Below are 19,077 nucleotides of genomic sequence, written 5' to 3' on the forward strand. Positions count from 1 at the left end.
GAGGCCTCCACCTGTCATCCTCTCCTCCCCTTCCCTACCACAGTCCTTGGCACACATGGGGCAGGTAGCACTGAGCGTCCACAGACGAGGAAAGTGAGACTCGGAGAGGCCAGATGCCTTTCTCTGGGCCCCACTGCAGCTGAGGTGGAAAGCAGGAGCTTGGGTCTGGGTCTCTGAACTCCTAATGCCAGGTAGTTTCCCCTGGTGGATGGCATGTCGTTGGTGCTGGCACTAATGGGCAGACCCCACTGGTCACCCTGGACCAGTGGGTTGCAGCCTTGGCCTCTCAGCAGAATCACCTGTAGGGTTTTTAACACCAACAAGCCTGGGGCCTCACCTGAAACCTGAGTCAGCACCTGCCCCATGGGTCTGGGCTCCCTGGAGACTGTGATGGGCGACCAGATGAGGAGCCTTTGTGCCCCTTCCCCAGCAGGAGGGGAAGGAGGAGGGAGAGGAGGATTGGAGCAGGTAAAGTGGGGAGAGGGTGTCAGATTAGCAGCCGCAGATCAAGTGCCGATCAGCTGAATCTCCTTGGCTGGCCCGGCACCCCTTTTCCAGCTCTTCTTCCCCTCTGCCTCTGAAGTGTTCTTCCAGTCAATCAAAGAAATACCTCTGAATTGAAGAAAAACTGTTGGGGGGAAAATATTTTGTTTCATTTTGTCATCTTTAAAATTGTTTTGCATAACGTGTATTTCTCTTGCACGTGCCAGACTTTGTGAATTCGAGTTGAGAACCTTTGCACATTTGATTTGCAGCTTATTTTGTTGTGATGTTTGGTGAAAACTGTCATAAACAGCTTGACTTCCAGTGTATCCCAGTTCACAGATATCAGCCAAGTAGCTCATTAAAGTCATCAGTGCTGTCTTTTTAATTCTTACTGCTTCACACGAAGTGAAACAACTACCACCTCAAAGTGGAGATGCTTTGTTCCTTGGCTTTTATATTGGTGTCTGGACAGAAATTAGCAGTGAGTGCATTCTCCTGTGTTGAGTTCTGTGGAAGGGATAGAAGACAAGATTTTTTTTTAAAGAAATATTCTTTCCCCTACAACTGCCCTTTCTTGGACAGTAATTCAGATTTAAGGTTTCTCACATTCTTTTGGGAAGTAGAGATGATATAAATAATAAACAGATATGCATCTAGTTCATTTCAGTAACTTCCCTGAAGAAGAGCAAACTTATTTAAGAGTTATGTGCTCCTACAGTGAAAATCAAATTGTGGTGTGTGTGTTTGTGTCTGTCTTTAATTAATTTAGTAACCTGAATTGGAATTTGACGAGGCAGAGCCTTACTGGGGGGACGATTAAATGCACTCTTCCCTTCTCTTTATTACTCCTGTACTTGACCCCTTTTTGTGTTTCCTTTCAGTGACTGGTACTATGCAAGGAGCCCCTTTCTGAAGCCAAAGCTGAGCTCTGACATCGTGGGCCAACTCTACGAGCTGACTGACATCCAGTTTGACCTGGCATCGAGGGGCTACGACCTGGATGCTGCTTGGCCGACGTTTGCCAGGTACCTTGAAGAATTAACTGCTTGATTGAAAAGAGGGGAAAGAGATGTTTGCAGTTTTGAAGCTTGCCACCAGTCTACTCAAAGCAGTTTTGCTTACACAGTAAATTACCTGTAGCTTTGCAACCCTTAAGCTTGCTAATTTTACAGACTTGGTTGAATTGTGACTAGTGATAACATCTGAAGGTTCCAACCTTAAACTAACCTAACTGGCCAGTTGGCATGAGTCAGTAGAGATATGTATGTGAAACCCAAGGGTTTCAGATGTGTTAAGGAATTTGTTGTGGAGGTGAGGGGGGAGCAAGTGGTCTTTTCCCCGATGTGTTCTCATAGATACAGTTATCATGGAGGCCAGTAAGAGAGGGAGCAAAAGCTCGTTCACATAAGGGTTACCGGAAAGTTTACTTTGTTGTGTTTTCTTTTCTTACACTGCATCTTCACAACCGCCCTAGGATCCAGGTGCTGAGGAAACAGGCTCAGAGAGTGGAGGAACTTGCCTGGTGTCACACAGCAGGGCCAGGGCAGCAGACTCGAGTTCAACTCAAGTTCAGCATTCTGTTTTATTTTCCTTCCTGTTAATAAGGTGTTTTGGGGTTTGTTTGGTTTTTTTGGAATTACAATTTTTATATTTCTTATTACGGAATTCTTTCCATGGAGGAAAAAGTACTGACTATAATGGAACCCATGTGCCAACCACCAGGATTTAAGAGGCTAACATTTTTGCCATATTTACTTCATGTGTCCTTTTTAGGACTGTTCAATTTTGAGGTCATTTCAGAATTACACAAAAGTTGTAAAAATAGTGCACAGTACTCATCTATCCTTTTACCTTGATCCTCCAGTTATCAGTATTTTACTACAACTGTTTTAATCATTCTTTCTCTCTCACACTTTTTTTTAATTTTTTAATTTTTTTTATTTTTAGGCCACTCCAAGTGGCATGTGGGATCTTAGTTCCCTGACTAAGGATCGAATCCGCACCCCTAGCAGTGGAAGCATGGAGTCTTAACCACTGGACTGCCAGGGAATTCCCTATCATTCTTTTTTTTTTTTTTTAGTATTTATTTGGTTTTTTTAAAAATTTTTTAAATTGAAATATATTGACAATATGTATATATTTCAAGTGTATTACATAATGATTTTTGTAGATATAATGAAATGATTACAATAAGTCTAGCTAACATCTGTGAAAAGTTCATAGTTACAGTATTTTTCTTGTGTTGAGAACTTTTTAAGTCTCTGTGCTTAAGAACTTTTAGTCACTATACTGTACATTACATCCCCATGACATTTTTTTTTCCCATCTTTATTGGAGTATAATAGCTTTATACTCTTGGCTGTGCCAGGTCTTAGTTCCAGCACACGTGATCTTTTTTTTATTTTATTTTATTTTTTTTATTTATTGTCTGCGTTGGGTCTTCATTGCTGCGTGTGGGCGTTCTGTAGTTGCAGAGAGCAGGAGCTACTCTTCATTGCCAGTGTGCAGGCTTCTTACTGTGGTGGCTTCTCTTGTTGTGGAGCCCAGGTTCTAGGTGTGTGGGCTTCAGTAGTTGCGGCACCTGGGCTCAGTAGTTGTGGCTTGAGGGCTCTAGAGCACAGGCTCAATAGTTGTGGCGCACGGGCTTAGTTGCTGTGTGGCATGTGGGATCTTCCCAGACTAGGGTTCAAACCTGTTTCCCCTGCACTGGCAGGCGGATTTTTAACCACTGTGGCACCAGGGAAGCCCAGCACACCTGATCTTTAGTTGCAACATTCGAACTCTTAGTTGCAGCACACAGGATCGAGTTTCCTAACCAGGGATGGAGCCCGGGCCCCCTGCATTGGGAGCACAGAGTCTTAGCCACTGGACCACCAGGAAAGCCCCTTCCTATCATTCTTTCTCTTCACTTATTTATTTATTTATTTTATTTATTTGGCTGCGTTGGGTCTTCATTGCTGCACACAGGCTTTCTCTAATTGATGTGAGCAGGGGCTACTCTTCGTTGTGGTGCGTGGTCTCCTTTGTGGTGGCTTCTCTTGTTGTGGAGCACAGGCTCTAGGCACGTGGGCTTCAGTAGTTGTGGCACATGGGCTCAATAGTTGTGGCTCATGGGCTCTAGAGCACAGACTCAGTAGTTGTAGTGCATGGGCGTAGTTGCTCCACGGCATGTGTAATCTTCCCAGAGCAGGGCTCGAACCCGTGTCCCCTGCATTGGCAGGTGGATTCCTAACACCTGTGCCACCTAGGAAGTCCTGTTCTTTCTCTTTATGTAAACATGTTGGTTTATTTCCTGCTTCGTTTTAAAGTTACAGACCTGATTCCCCTTTACTCCTAAGTACTTCATTGTGTATTTCCTAAAATCAGGGACATCCTCTTACATAAGCTTAGTACAGTTGTTAAAATCAGGGAATTGACATTGATACAATACTGCTGTCTAATCTATAGACCATGTTCAAATTTTAAGAATTATGCCAGAAGTGTCTTTTGTAACCCAGGAGCCAATCCAGGATCACGTCGGTGAATTGTTGGGTCTGTCTAGTCCTTGTTCATTTGGAACAGTTTCTCTTCTTCGTTGTTCATAGTTTAGACCTTTTTGAAAAGTACAGGCCAGTTATTTTTGTAAAATGTTTCTTAATTTGAGTTTGTCTAGTGTTTTCTCATTATTGGATTCAGATTAAGCATTTTGGGCAGAAATACCCCAGATGTTGTGTCCTTCTCAGCGCGTTGTATCCGGAGACACAGGATGTTGATTTGTTTCATTACTAACAAGATTAACTGTGATCATTTGGTTAAGGTGGTGTTAGCCCAGTTTCTCCTGAAGTTACTGTATCTTATGGGAAGACATTTTTGAGACTAGGTTTTTATCCTGTTTCTTTGAAATCTCTCTGCTGTTACTTTTAGCATCCAGTGGCAAATCTTTCCTGAATCAATTACTGTCATGGTTACCAGAGTGATTTTCTGACTCCGTTATTCCTTCTACATTAATAATTAACATTCTATTGTAAGGAAGATCTTTTCCTTCTTCACCATCTGTTTATTCATTTATAGCAGTATTGACTCGTGGATTCTTATTTTATTCAATAGGTTGTGTTTTATCACTGTGATCATTTTAAAGCTTAAGTTGTCTCATATTTGGCCAAAGCCCCTTCAAGATGGTTCTTGTGGGATTTTTTTGTTATGTTGTGTCTGATACCTTTTTTTTTTTATTGTGTTGGCTGTGTTGGGTCTTCGTTGCTGCACACGGGCTTTCTCTAGTTGCGGCGAGTGGGGGCTACTCTTCATTGTGGTGCGCGGCTTCTCATTGCGGTGGCCTCTCTTGTTGCAGAGCACGGGCTCTAGACACGTGGGCTTCAGTATTTGCAGCACATGGGCTCAATAGTTGTGGCTCACGGGCTCTAGAACGCAGACTCAATAGTTGTGGCACATGGGCTTAGTTGCTCTGCAGCATGTGGGTATCTTCCTGGAGCGGGGATTGAACCCGTATTCCCTGCATTGGCAGGCGGATTCTTACCCACTGCGCCACCTAGGAAGTCCTGATACCTTTCTTTTAAGAAATAAAATATAGGTTCAAATAAAGCCCCACCACATGGCCATCCTTTCTCCTTTTCTCCCTTTCTAGAAGTAATTACAACCCTGTAGTTAATGCATGTCATTCCCAAATATTTTTGTTTTTGTTTTACTACATGTGCCCAAAAATATTATATGTATAGTTGTTATTTTGTATATATTTTTAAAATTTGCATACATTGATTGAATCATGAGATAGCTATAATTTTGCAACTTGCTTTTTTCATTCCACGCTGTTTTCGAGATTTTTATCTGTGTTTACACAGGGAGTTCTATAGATGTGGAGTAGGGCTGGCAAACCACGGGCAGTGTGTAACACTCCTTTATTTACATATTGTTTCTGCTGTCATGCCACAGTGGCAGAGTTGAGTTGTTGTGACAGAGCCCATAAGGCTTGCAGACGGAAAATATTCACTATCTGGCCCTTTACAAAAAAGATTCCCAACCCGTGGTGTAGAGTATTCCATTGTGTGAGTAAACAGTTTATCTGTTTCTCTAGTGACATGGAGTTAGGCTGGTTCTGCTTTTTCCACCATGGCAGTGATGCCAAGTGTCCCCACATGTCACCTTATGCACATATGTGACTGTCTTTTGGGTAGATACTGAGAAGTGCAATTGCTGGCTTGTAGAGACTAACAAGGTTTAAAATGCAATTGCAGATTAAGGAGAAGATTCTGATTAAGTAAAAGTGTGTTTCATTTGCAATGACTAGTGCCGTCAAATAGAACTTCCTGCAGTGAGGGAACTGTCTGGTGCAAACCAGAAGAGGTCTTCCAGCCACATTACCTGTGTAACATGATGTAAAGCAGTGACCTCAAGGCCCAAAGCACAGCATGACCTTTATTTACCAGATTGACTGCTGCCAGTTCCTCCCTGGTAAACAAGTTATGGCTGGCATTGAAGGATCTAGGAAAACTTAACCAAAAACTGGGAAATACTGTGTTCACTTCATTCTTTTTGGGCAGTGGGAGCAAAGAAAGCCACCATGCTTAGACTTCAGCAGCAGGGTCCACCTGCCACGACCAACCTGAATGTGTGCTTTGGTGGAAATAGTTGGACTTTGCCTTCATATTATACCTGGAAGGGCACTGCCTCTACCTCCACCTGGTTGCCTAGGGACAACCAAGGCCTCCCTGAGTGTGTGTGTGTGTGTGTGTGTGTGTGTGTGTGTGTGTATGTTTCCTGCTCTGATGCAAGCATGTCTGTTCTGCGACCCCACAGGAGGACCCTGGCCACTGGCTCTTCTGCTTATCTGTGGAGACCCCCCAGCCGAAGCTCCAGCATGAGCAGTTTGGTGAGCAGCTACCTGCAGGTAATGCCGAGGAGGCTGGGGACTCCCTCTCTGTCGTGTCAACCAGGGCATGTCCTTGCCCCTCCCAGCTCAGGGGGTTGTTCTCAGATGTCTGGTGTTCCAACCCGAGTGATATAATCCCTCAGTCCTACCACTATTTCCTAGAGTCCAGGTTTTTACAACCAAAAGGAATGTAGGCCTTTTCAAAAAATAAATTCTTTTAAAAGCTTTTTTAAAGTGTGTCAAAAGAAGGTGTCTGGCACTGCGGTTAAAAGTGGCAAGGTCACATCCTAACTGTCACTCGCCACCTGTACGACCCTAGGAAGGTGACTTACCCTGTCAAAACGTCAGCTCTCTCATCTGTAAAATCTCATTCCAGCCTGTAGGGTGTTTGTAGGGAGTAAGTGAGGGCACACACGTACAGTGCTTAAAGGCGTGGCACAGGCTAGAGCTCAGTAAGTGTTCGTGGATAATGTCAGTTTTGTTAATTTTGTTGGAAATGTGAATGTATCATATAGTTTCATGGGAAAGAACACAAATTAATCAGCATAGCAAAATAAGAATAATTAATATAAGAAGCATTAAGAGTAGCATTTTTACCCTATTTTGTGATTTAATTGCAACAGGAATTGTGGGTACGGTGCAATGGGTAAGCAGTAGTTTACATGTAACTTCATTTCTCTGAGAGCCAACATCCATTATGATACCAAAGCTACAGGAGGCTGGATGGGAAACGCAAGTTCTGAGTCTCAGTGGAGATGACACGTGTGGCATTGCATCACATTTTTAGGGTGTACTGCTGACCTTCTCTGGCAGATGCTTTGAGCAAAGGGGTTCCGGTCCTTTAAATAGCTTGAGAGACTAACCTTAGGTCATGTAATTGCTGTATTTTTACTTCTGTCATCTGTAAATTCTACAGCTTTGCCAAACAGCCATGTAGCTTCATCCCCAAGCCACTTGTTTTTCGTGTTTCTTCCCCAGACTCAGGAGTTGGCCTCCAGCCTTGACCTGAGCAACCCCTTAAACAATGAGGCACTGGAGGGCTTTGACGAGATGCGGCTGGAGCTGGACCAGTTGGAGGTGCGGGAGAAGCAGCTGCAGGAGCAGATGCAGCAGCTGGACAGAGAGAACCAGGAGCTGAGGGCGGCTGTCAGCCTGCAGGGAGAGCAGCTGCAGGTAGAGAAGGAGAGGGGCCGTGTCGCCGCCGAGGACAACATTCGCCTCGCCAGCCTGGTGGCCGCCCTCCAGAAGCAGTGGGAAGTCACCCAGGCGACACAGAACACTGTGAAGGAGCTGCAGACGTGCCTGCAGGCCCTGGAGCTGGGTGCCACCGAGAAGGAGGAGGATTACTGCTCAGCCCTGCGGCGGCTGGAGTCCTTGCTGCAGCCCCTGGCTCGGGAGCTCGAGGCCACACGCAACTCCCTGGGCAAGAAGGACCAGCACTCAGCTGATGTCCCAGACGAGCTGGATGCAGCCAAGCAGAAGGCCGATGTGGCACTGGACACCAAGGGGCAGCAAGGGTGCATCCCCAGTGACTCGGCCCTGGAGACCCAGGAGCTGGGCGAGAAGCTCCGAGCCCTGGAAAGGGAGAGCACGCGGGTCCAGGAGCTCAACAGGCAGCAGAGCGCCCAGCTGGAGCATCTGGCCAAGGAGCTGCAGCGGAAGGAAGAGGCCCAGGCCAACCTGGAGCACCTGGTGGAGGACATGGTCCCACTCCAGGAAGAGCTGTCCCAGAAGGGGCAGGAGGCAGCCCAGCTCCGGCACCAGCTGCAGGAGTCGCTGGCCCACTTGAGCTCCCTGGAGGAAGAGTTCGCGGAGGTGAGGCGGGAGAAGCAGCGGCTGCAGGAGGAGAAGGAGCTGCTGGAGCGGGAGGCCAGGTCCCTGATGCGGCAGCTGCAGCTCCTGGAGACCCAGCTGGCCCAGGTGAGCCAGCACGTGAGGGACCTGGAGGAGCAGAAGCAGCAGCTCATCCGGGACAAAGACCACCTCAGCCAGAAGGTGGGGACGCTGGAGCGACTTGCTGCGCAGTCAGGCCCAGATGTGCCCGTGACGGCTGAGAATCTCGAGGCTGTGAGCTCCACCCTGCAGCAAGCCTGCAGGAAGCCAGAGGGGGAGCAGAGGGGCCTGCAGGAGGGACAGACAGACGATCCCAAGATGCAAGGGACCAGCCAGGAGGAGAAGCTCCAGCAGGCCAACAGGGAGCTGGAGAAGGAGCTGCAGAATGTGGTTGAGCGCAACCAGCTGTTGGAGGATAAGCTTCAGACCCTGCAGGCTGATTACCAAGCACTGCAGCAGCGGGAGGCAGCCATCCGGGGCTCCCTGGCCTCTCTGGAGTCAGAGCAGGCCAGCATCCGGCACATGGGAGACCAGATGCAGGCAAGCCTCCTGGCCGTGAAGAAAGCCAAGGAGACCATGAGGGCCCACGTGGCTGAGAAGGAGGCTGCGCTGCAGAGCAAGGAGGCCGAGTGCCAGCAGCTGCGGGAGGAAGCGGAGCAGTGTCGGCAGCTAGCCGAGGCCCGGGCAGGGGAGCTCAGGGCTCTGGAGGGCCAGTGCCGCCAGCAGACTCAGCTGATCGAGACCCTCACAGCAGACAAAGGCCAACAGGGGCTCGGCCCACCTCAAGACCACGCGCCCCAGGAGCTGGCAGCCCAGCTGGCCCTGTCTCAGGCGCAGCTGGCGATCCATCAGGGGGAGGCCCAGCGACTGCAGGCTGGGGTGGTGGACCTCCAGGCCAAGCTGCAGGCAGCCCTGGGTGACCGGGAGAAGGTGCAGAGCCAGCTGAGCGTGGCCGAGGGTGCTCTGAGGGAGCACAAGGCCCTCGTGCAGCAGCTGAAGGAGCAGAACGAAGCCCTCAACAGGGCCCACGTCCAGGAGCTGCTGCAGTGCTCGGAGCGTGAAGGGGCACTGCAGGAGGAGAGGGCCGGAGAGGCCCAGCAGAGGGAGGAGGAGCTCCACGCCCTGCGGGAGGAGCTGTCCCAGGCAAAATGCAGCTCTGAGGAGGCTCAGCTGGAACACGCTGAGCTGCAGGAGCAGCTACACCGGGCCAACATGGACACGGCCGAGCTCGGCATCCAGGTCTGCGCGCTGACTGCGGAGAAAGAGCAGGTGGAGGGGGCACTGGCTCACGCCATCCAGGAGCTCCAGGATGCCAGAGACGCAGCCTCCAGGGAGCGGGAGAGCCTGGAGCACCAAGCAGCAGGGCTGCAGCGAGAGAAGGAGAGCTTGCAGGAGAGGCTGAAGGTGGCTGAGGAAGCCGCTGGCTCACTGCCTGACCTGCAGGCCCAGCTGGCTCAGGCCGAGCAGCAGGCCCAGAGCCTCAGGGAGACCGCGTGCCAGGAGCTCGACACCCTCAAGTTCCAGCTGAGCAGCGAGATCATGGACTACCAGAGCAAACTTAAGGTAACCCTCACCTTGACTCCCTCAGCTGCACCCGTCTCCCGCGGCAGGGCCTGGTGGGTCCATGAGTGGATGGGTTGCACCTTCGACCATGTGGCACATGAGGGCCCAGGAATGTGCTGGGGGCCCAGGCCGACACAGTCTCGTCCTGGTGTCGTAGCTCAGAGCGTTCTTCTCCCTGCGGGAACGTGTTAGGGACACGGCGTTGGGGAGGGATGCCTTAACTCAGATGTCTGAATTTAAGGCCATTTCAGACACGTTTGATCCACACAGAATTTTTTTTTTTAAATTAGTAGCCAACATTTCAAGAGCAGAGTACTTACAGACGTAGTTTTAAGATCTTGGGAGGTCTTAAAGCCCGTGCCCTCATTCCTACGGGGCAGCAGTCAGCAGGAGCCGGGTGAGGACCACCCACTTTAAGGAAGCACGCATCGTCTGGTTTTTCCTTACACTCGTTTATGTACTTGTCCAGCCCCTGTGGGCATGTGAGTTCCTGACGTCCCCAAGTCCTATCCCTGGATTCTCTCTCCCTTCAGGTGCCTCTTGATAGTGCAGTTGTAGGAAACCAACTCAGTTCATTTTCACAAAGCCCTTGGGGTAGATGAGCTTACGAGAACAATGGCTATCATGTGCCTGGAACGGCACAGAGAAAAAGGGTTGAGAGTGAGGACACAGGCAGACGGCCACAAGGCTCTGGCTTCCCGTGCTTGTCCCGCGTCTGTGTGCTCCTGGGTCTGTGCGTTCTCAGAGCACACCGGACCTTCTCTCTCAGGCAGCTGCTGCGTTTCCACAGATGCGCCCCCGCCTTGCGTCCCCCCACCCCGTGCCGTTCCATGGGGCTCGTACGCCACCCTTTCCTTGGCAGACGTGAAATCCCAAGTTCTGGGGGCCAAACTCAGTCTCTTAGCTTGACAGGATGATGTTACCTGTGAAGCCCAAAGGTTATTGAGTTTGGGAGAAAAAGGGGGAGGTAGCTTGTTTCTACCCATTTGGGTGAATGGCGCTGAGGGAGTCTCAGAACAAGGACCCCCCTTTTTGATCTCTCTTTCATCCTCTCCAGATCTCCAGTGAAGAATGCAGGAGCCTCAAGGGCCAGCTGGAGGAGCGAGGTCGGCAGCTGCGGGCCGCGGAGGAGGCTGTGAGGAAGCTGGAGGTAGGCCCAGCCCCTGAGGCCCGGGGAGGTGCTCCTGCAAGCCCTGAGCAGGGGCCGGCCCATCGTCCGCCTGGGCATTCCACTCCTAGGGTGCGGGCCCGTCGGGAGGGGATCTGGCTTGGCTTTCACGGCACCAGCAAGAGAGGCTTCCCTGCAGGAGTTCCAGTGCCTGGGCTGAAGCTGCCGTCAGCTCACTTTTGTAGACACCTTGAGTCTACGTCATGGTCCTTCCACTCCCTGGACATCTGGCTAGAGCTGCCAAATGTGTTTTTTCACCACCCCTGTGTCTTATGGAAAGGAAATAAGGAACCCCCTCTGCACATGTTCTCCAAGTCAGTGATTCTGACCAGAGCCAGAGCAGGGGTGGCCCTGAAACCCGTTTTCAGGGCAGTGACTTTTTTCAGTGACCCCTCTGCCTAGCCACCCCACCTCCACCCCCCGCCCTGGAGATTCTGATACCTGCTGCCCTTCCAGCCACCATAACGGGTAGTAATTGATGCTTGAAGGACATAATTACAGATGGGAGTCTGTCATACTCCACACACGTACTAGTTCTTGGCCTCTTGAGCTTAAACAAACAAAAGCCTCTCCTGTTAGAAGTGCGCCAGCCAGATGGCGTGGAGAGCATGCCAGTCACTTGATGGCATCTTGCATGGGCTTCTGCAACCGAGCGTCTTCTCCCTGCTGTCCTGTGCCAGGCCGCCCAGGCAGACGTGGGGGAGAAGCTGAGCTGCACCAGCAGGCACCTTGCCGAGTGCCAGGCCGCCATGCTGAAGAAGGACGAGGAGGGGGCCACCCTGCGCCAAGACTTAGACAGGTTAGTTACATGGTTCACCCACGCGGCCAGTGGGAGAGTCCTCAAGGAAGGGGGTGTTTGGTGCAGTCATCTAGAAAGTCACCCACTCATATCAGGTTAAAGAAGTCCTTTTGCAAGAAAAGCCACAGACTCAGAAAGTGCTTATGTCAGAAGCCTGCCACAGAGAACCTTGGCAGTCTGCCTGTCAGAGGCCTACAGGAAGCTACAGAGAACCTTTCTCTTAATTCCACTGTCGTATCTCTGGCAGGGCATATTTCAAGTCATTAACTTCATGCTTTGATAAAACTAAAATGAAATCAAAGTTGGGAGATATCATGGCACTGGTAACAGCAGACATTTCAGTCATGCCCCAAAATGTGGCAGCTACCGTTTTAAACACTTTATATTTATTTGCCCATTTAATCCTCCCAGTGGTCCTGTGAGGGTGGCGTTATTGTTTGTTCCATTTTATAGATGAGGAAAACGAGGCTCAGAGGAGTGAAGTCACTTTCCCAGGGTCACACAGTGTGTAAGTGGTGATGGCAGGATTGGAACTCAGAACATTTGGCTCTAGAGTCTTTTTCTCAACAGCTACCCTAAGAAATATATAGACAGATAGTTTTGTGTTTTGTTTTGTTTTGTTTTAGGGTACTGGTGTGTATGTGTTGTGTGTGCATGTTTTCCCCACTATGAGTTTTGACTTGAGTTCTTCATTTCCTCTGTGAAATGAGAGGCTGCAGGGTTAGGTGTGAGGTTCTCCCAAGCTTATCCGAGAGTAAGTGAGCGAGCCAGGGAGCGAGATCGGCTTGTCTTCCTGCAGAGTCTCTGGTGCTGTGTCTGTGGAGAGCACGTCATGCTGTCGACCTTTCATCATGATTTTTTTAACCTTAAAATATGGCCCAACCTGTGTGCAACCCCAAGGCCTCCTCATCGTCAGGCTTGGGGGCCACCGGAGTAGTGAGCATCGTCAGCCCACTGTCTGGTGATGGGACCTAACCGGTCCTGCGGGGGATGCTGGGGCCTGATTGCGCATGTGCTGCCAGCAAAAACAGACATACCAAGTTATCCCAAGGCTTTAACTTCTCCACCCATCTCCTACCACTTGTTTCTAGGCCTGGGCCCAGGCTCAGTGGGAGATTCAGACCACGTTGGATGTTTAGTAACCTGGATGTACATTTCTTCTCATCTGACTCTCCTTCCAGAGTTTAAATCCTATAGGACTCTGGCTGCCCTTAGCCAGGTATTCACATGACAATTTAAATAGAACCTCCTAAGTTGGTGGTATTTTTTTTTAATGCTATAACTGTGTGTGTGTGTGTGTGTGTGCGTGTGTGTGTGTGTGTGTGTGTACCCAACATCATTTTGGTGGAGAGTGTCTAGTGTACAACCTCCTCACAACTTTATACTGGACATGGAAAGGCTGGGTTAGATACAGATTAATTAGTCTTGCACAGCCCTCTGTTTTAATGGCGCTTTTATGAATGCCTTGCTTTCTGGAGCATTCTTGGAAAACCACTGCCTTAGGGGACAGGTGAGCTGAAAGAGAAGTGGGCAAGGGCGGGAGGACCGCGGTTCAGCCAGCCCCACTGTCATAGCCTGAGACTCTGAAACGCCCAGAACAGGATTCCTTAAGCCTTGGGCATGTCAGGTTGAACTCCTGGCAGTGCGTGTTCAGTGCCTGCTGTGTGCCCAGCGCCAAGCCCCATGTGTAGAGTCTGAAAGACACATGGAAGACAGGTGCTCCTCTGCATGGAAGCTACACCTCTGTTCTTTCTGTCCTGACTCCTTTTTCCTCTTGTGTATCCCCCAGCACCAGCCCATTCATCTCACCCATTGGGCTCCTCTCACAACCTCAGTCTCTGCCCAAGAACCAAGCGATGCAGAGTCCGACACACCTGGGGTGGTCCTAGTGACCTGAGGTCCACGTCCTCTCCCAAATGTCCCTTGTACTTGTTGTGGGGGAGTAGTGGTGTGTGAAGAGTTTGGGTGTGTGATGGGAGTTTTGAAGGCTTAGGAGAGTGTACAACCTGTGAACAGAGTGGTGCCGAGGGGCTCCCGCCATGAAGGGAAAAGGCTGGTTGGGCAGTGGGATCCCTCGTTAGAGGCTTGGGTTAGCCCAGAGGTATGGGGGAAACTGGAAGTAGTGGGTGATCAGGACAAGTTACCGCTTCTCCGCCAGGACCCAGAAGGAACTTGAAAAAGCCATGACAAAGATCCAGGAGTATTACACCAGACTCTGCCAAGAGGCGACAGACAGGGAGAAGAATGACCAGAAGATGCTTGCTGACCTGGATGACCTGAATAGAACCAAGAGATACCTGGAGGAGCGGCTGATAGAGCTGCTCAGGTGAGTGTCAGAACAAAGGGCTGGGCTTCTCCCACGTTTGGCTTTTCTTTAAAGAAATGCAGTTGTTCTTGAAAAGAACAAGCTGTGGACCAGTTGGGAGAACGATGCTGGTCCAGAGAATGAGTCTTTCTGCTTCCTGACAACCTCAAGCTTCCTTGAGAAGTCCATGTTCTGGTTCTCTATTTAAGGGGAAAGGTCTGTGGTTGATTTGGAGTCCCTGGCTGGCGGGGGAGCCAGTTTCTCTCAGGGCCTGAGCGGCTCTGGTGTTAGTCATCGGTGGCTGAGATGATGCTGGGGCCACAGTAATCCTCAGGATGGTGGCTAAGGTTCCATCCAGGAAAGAACGAACCTTCTCGTGTCAGAAGCCGTGAGCCCTGAAAATTAGCAGCAGTTTTCAGAAATGCTTTATACACATCTTCCCTGGTGCATCATGTATTTCCAGATGCTGCTGGAGCTTTCCGAAAAGCCTCCCATTTCTTTCAGTGTTGCTTGCTTCCTGTAGTGGCTGTGGTGTCTCTCTAAGGAGTGGAGGTCAACATCCCATCAGATTTTCAGGCTGGGAAAGCTTGAGTCTTCTCCATTAATTATTACTTAAACCATAAAAACATGAAGAATCCCGAGCACATTTAAGATTTGGATGGGCAGGGCTTCCTAGGTGGCGCCGTGGTTGAGAATCCGCCTGCCAATGCAGGGGACACGGGTTCGATCCCTGCTCCAGGAAGATCCCACATGCCACGGAGCAACTAAGCCCGTGTGTCACAACTACTGAGCCTGCGCTTTAGAGCCTGTGATCCACAACTATTGAGCCCATGTGCTGCAACTACTGAAGCCCACGTGCCTAGAGCCCATGCTCCGCAACAAGAGAAGCCACGGCAATGAGGAGCCCGCGCACCACAACGAAGTGTATCCCCCACTCACCGCAACCAAAGAAAGCCCACACACAGCAAAAAAGACCCAACACAGCCAATGAAATAAATAAGTATCTAAATAAATTTATTTGAAAAAAAAGATTTGGATGGGCACTATGTTCAAGGTTGGGCTTATGGCACACAGACTGTCATGTAATCATGGCAGCATGTGACAGCTTCAACTCCCAGTGGCCATATGTACTGTCATTTAGACACCTGAGCAGCTGGTGACCCTTGCCTTCTGCTGAGTGTGGGACTGATGTGGGGTGACAGAGGAGACTTAGAATGGGGGGTCATTTACAAGGTAAAAGTGAATTCTCCTTGTGTCTTGGGAAATTGGGAAGCAGACTTGCAAAATGAAACAGAGATAATTCTATTGTTTTCATGGATTCTTTCTTCTGTTTTTCGAATGTGGCTTTGTCCCAGGGACAAAGATGCTCTCTGGCAGAAGTCAGATGCCCTGGAATTCCAACAGAAGCTCAGTGCTGAGGAGCGGTGGCTCGGGGACACGGAGGCGAACCAGTGCTTTGACTGCAAGCGGGAGTTCAGCTGGATGGTGCGGCGGCACCACTGCAGGTCAGCGGGCAGCTTGCGGGCAGGGCCCACAGCCAGAGCAGACGGCTCTGAACAAGGAGTCCATGGCAGGTGTTGGCACCGCGGCCAACTATCTAGGAAGAGCACGTTGCCTTTTAGTTTTGAGGGAACTCGTCGAGGAGGGGATATTAGGCAGGGTCCCAGCAGGACCCTCAGGGTTCCCTGAAAGGGAAGAGAGTTTAATATAGGGGGTGCGGGCAGAGTTAAGGGGACCCTCAGGGTTGTGGAACACCCAGAGACCCAACCCCCAGCCCTCCCTGAGCCTGCCAGGATCGGAGGGGAAATAGAACCCAGAGAGCAGAGGCTGAGGCTTCACCCGAGGAACACAGAACAAAGACCCCCTGCCCCCAGAGCCCAAAGAGAGGCAGGCAGGAATGAATCTTGGGTTGGGGCAGAGACAGATGCAGAATCGTCAGCACAGGGGTGTGGGGTCTGTGGTCTCTTGGAGCCCAGCCCCTGAGGTTGCATCGGGGAGGGGGCTTCAGCCCACCTCCCGGGACCCTCGGAGGTGAAAGTTTCTCCCCTCAGGCCTACCGAGTTGGCTTTCTTGGAATCTTATGAAATAGGCCTTAAGGCCATCCTCTAGAGTGGGGGCAGAGCCAGGTCCGACGAGCCAGGTGGCGTCTGGTGCCGAGCTGCTCACTCGAGACCTCTAGCTCAGCGTCCTCACTGCCCGTGCCTGTGTCGTCCCCAGGATCTGCGGCCGCATCTTCTGTTACTACTGCTGCAACAGCTACACCGTGAGCAAGCACAGCGGCAAGAAGGAGCGCTGTTGCCGGGCCTGCTTCCGGAAGCTGAATGAGGGCCCCGGGTCCCCTGACAGCACCAGCTCGGGCACCAGCCAGGGAGAGCCCAGCCCCGCCCGGTCGCCAGCCCAGGCCATGCCCCAGACCCCCGGAGGCCAAGGTCAGGCTCGGCCGCTGCCCTCGGTGTTCTCCACGTGCCACCCTCATCCCTACCCCGTGGTGGCTGCTGAGCTGGAACACGCTTAGTTCAGTGTTTTCCTAACTTAGGTACTAAAAAGGTAGTACCACCAGTTTGAGACTTTCTTTTTGATGTAATTAGGATTGAAGGAGAATTGAAAAGGGAATAACTTTCTCCTGATATGATTCATTGTTATTTAATGTGAGGTCTGTTTACCTCTTAACTCACATACCGCCCGTGGAACCCACCCCACTTTGGAAAACACTGTCTCCCTGGGCCCCAGCCCCGTATCCAGCCCTCTCTCCCAGGGTAGCCAAAGGCCAGGAGTTCAGTCTGGAAACGAGCGCATCCTTCCCTGTCTCCCTGTAGCTCACGTTCTCTCCGTGGCCAAGAAGGGTGTATTCTCCTTCACGTCCTCTCACTCAGCTCAGTAAGAGGAAGTGGGATGTGATTCCTGCTGCTTCTGCTCAGAGCACAGCCTCGCAGACCAGCCCAGGCTGCCCTCTCAGCAGTGGGCTGTGGGTGTCTCTTCTCAAGCACGGCCTGTCCCGGGAGCCGTGTGGCAGGGCCCGCTGGGAGCGTGTAGCTCACACGAACTGTTCTTCTTGCTGGCCAGCCCAGGAATCTTCCCCTTGCCTGACTTGCTAGTGGGCGTTCCAGTGACGACAGAGGGTGGCCTGGTGCCAGCATGCTGAGGTTACTTGTTTTGACTTCTGCCGTTTCCTGTCCCCTCCTCTGTCTGTCTGTCTTTCTTACTTTCTGTCTTTCCTTCTTTCGCCTCAGGCCTGCCATCACACTTTCCATCACGTACAGGAGAGTGCTCGCTGGCACGGTGGGGTGGGGGTGACTAGCCCAGCAGCATCCGCACAGCATCCTACTTACCTGGTGGCCTGCAAAGCTAGGCACAGGGCTCCTGGTCAGAGGCACAATGGCTGCTGTGCAGAGGGAGGCTCTTTTCCACCCCCCAGTGGATTGAGGTGAAAATGCAGGTCAGACAGAATCATGCTCTCAAAGAGGCACGAGTGAGGTCTGTGTCTGCTGGAGCAAGGATTCAGCAGCACGGAAGCATGTTCACTGTTTTGTTAGGTTCTTTCTATAGGTTTTTTCCTTCTGAATAAGGGGCCTCAGAGAATATGTAAGAGCTTAAACCCTTTCCACACCCCTGTCTAAGGGGGTTCAGACAAATCTCTTATGTTGTGCCTTCCGTTTCATCTGTAGTCACCTCGTCTGCATTTCTGGATCGTCCCAAGAGCCATTTCTCTCCATCTGGACAGAATAGCTGTCGGTTGAGTGAGCACTTAAGAGTGTGTCCTGATGGCTTGTGCCACATAGCTGCACTCCCTCCCTGGCCTGTCCATGACTGTGCGTTTCTCTTCTCTCCCCACCTGCCTCTGCCCCCCCCAAGGCGCGAACATAGGCTGCCGGCCGCCAGACGATGCCGTGTTTGACATCATCACGGATGAGGAGTTGTGCCAGATACAGGAGTCCGGCTCCTCCTTGCCTGAAACGCCCACCGAAACTGATTCCCTTGACCCAAACGTGGCTGAACAGTGAGTAGATATCAACAGGGAGTAGATATCACCTTGTGCTGATTAAGTGCCTGGCCTTGTGCTTTCTTATCAAAGGATTAGGAAAGCTCAGAAGCAGGATTGGCTGTCCTTGCTTAAGGGAAGGTGCTTGAGAACAGAACTCAGGGCGGGGTGGCCCTTGAGGAGCACCAGGGCTTGGGGAGTGGCGGGTGTTGAGCCTTGTCAGAGAGTTCCTGGGAGTGTCTGTCAGCAGTCCCTCTGATTTCAGCATCTCCATGAAGGCCTTTCTTGGCTTGGGCAACTGTGTTAATCTGCTTAGGCCACCATAAGAAAATACCTTAGACAGGTAACTCAAACAATAGAAATGTATTTTCTCACATTCTGGAATTCCAAGACCGAGGTGTTGGCAGGTCTGGTTTCCTGTCCTTGGCGTGCAGACGGCCACTCTCTCCGTGTCTCTTCACATGGTTGACCCCTGTGCATGTGCACCCCTGTCTGTGTCCTAATCTCTTCTTGTAAGGACACCAGTCGGAGTGGATTAGGGCTCACCTTATTGGCCTCATTTCAACTAACTTACTTCTTTAAGGTCTTATCTCCCAAAACAGTCACACTCTGAGGTGCTGGGCATTAGGACATCAACATATGAGTTTAAGGCTGAGGACACAATTCAGCCCATGAGAGCGACCCTTGCTGGGCTGCCGTAGCCGTGCTCAGAGCAGTGCACTGCTCTTTAAAAACTGCGTTCATCTTTTGGAACCACGCATCGAGCTTGGTAATGGTGCCACAAGAAAGGAATCGTGGATTAATTTCTGTTGTCTCAAGTAGATATTTCTCTCAGAAGTCCCTTTAGCTCTAGCTAAGCCCTCCTCAAGCCCCAAAGTTCTTTTTTTTTTTTCTGGCTGCACCGTGCAGCATGCAGAATCTTAGTTCCCCAACCAGGGATCGAACCTGTGCCCCCTGCAGTAGAAGTGTGGAGTCTTAACCACTGGACTGCCAAGGAAGTATCCTACAAAGTTCTAAAAGCAATGAAAAATATAGCCAAGTTTGTTACCCAGCGCTCTGTGGAACCCAAGGGACTTTCCCC

At 50.7% G+C, this 19,077-nt stretch overlaps 1 protein-coding gene across 4 annotated transcripts in view; it reads left to right on the top strand.

Moving 5' to 3' along the window:
- The window catches only part of FYCO1 (FYVE and coiled-coil domain autophagy adaptor 1), a 79,874-nt gene that overhangs the window by 18,961 nt on the left and 41,836 nt on the right, over positions 1-19,077 (top strand). For all 4 annotated transcript variants that reach the window (XM_057704435.1, XM_057704438.1, XM_057704436.1 and 1 more), the window contains exons 6-14: positions 1,368-1,511; positions 6,277-6,367; positions 7,328-9,745; positions 10,803-10,895; positions 11,594-11,712; positions 13,871-14,038; positions 15,373-15,522; positions 16,235-16,446; positions 17,870-18,014. In XM_057704435.1, the coding sequence (XP_057560418.1) occupies positions 1,368-1,511; positions 6,277-6,367; positions 7,328-9,745; positions 10,803-10,895; positions 11,594-11,712; positions 13,871-14,038; positions 15,373-15,522; positions 16,235-16,446; positions 17,870-18,014 (3,540 nt within the window). The remainder of the gene's footprint in view (positions 1-1,367; positions 1,512-6,276; positions 6,368-7,327; positions 9,746-10,802; positions 10,896-11,593; positions 11,713-13,870; positions 14,039-15,372; positions 15,523-16,234; positions 16,447-17,869; positions 18,015-19,077) is intronic.

Source organism: Hippopotamus amphibius, chromosome 13, assembly GCF_030028045.1.
Source record: "Hippopotamus amphibius kiboko isolate mHipAmp2 chromosome 13, mHipAmp2.hap2, whole genome shotgun sequence".
Classification (NCBI taxonomy): domain Eukaryota; kingdom Metazoa; phylum Chordata; class Mammalia; order Artiodactyla; family Hippopotamidae; genus Hippopotamus; species Hippopotamus amphibius.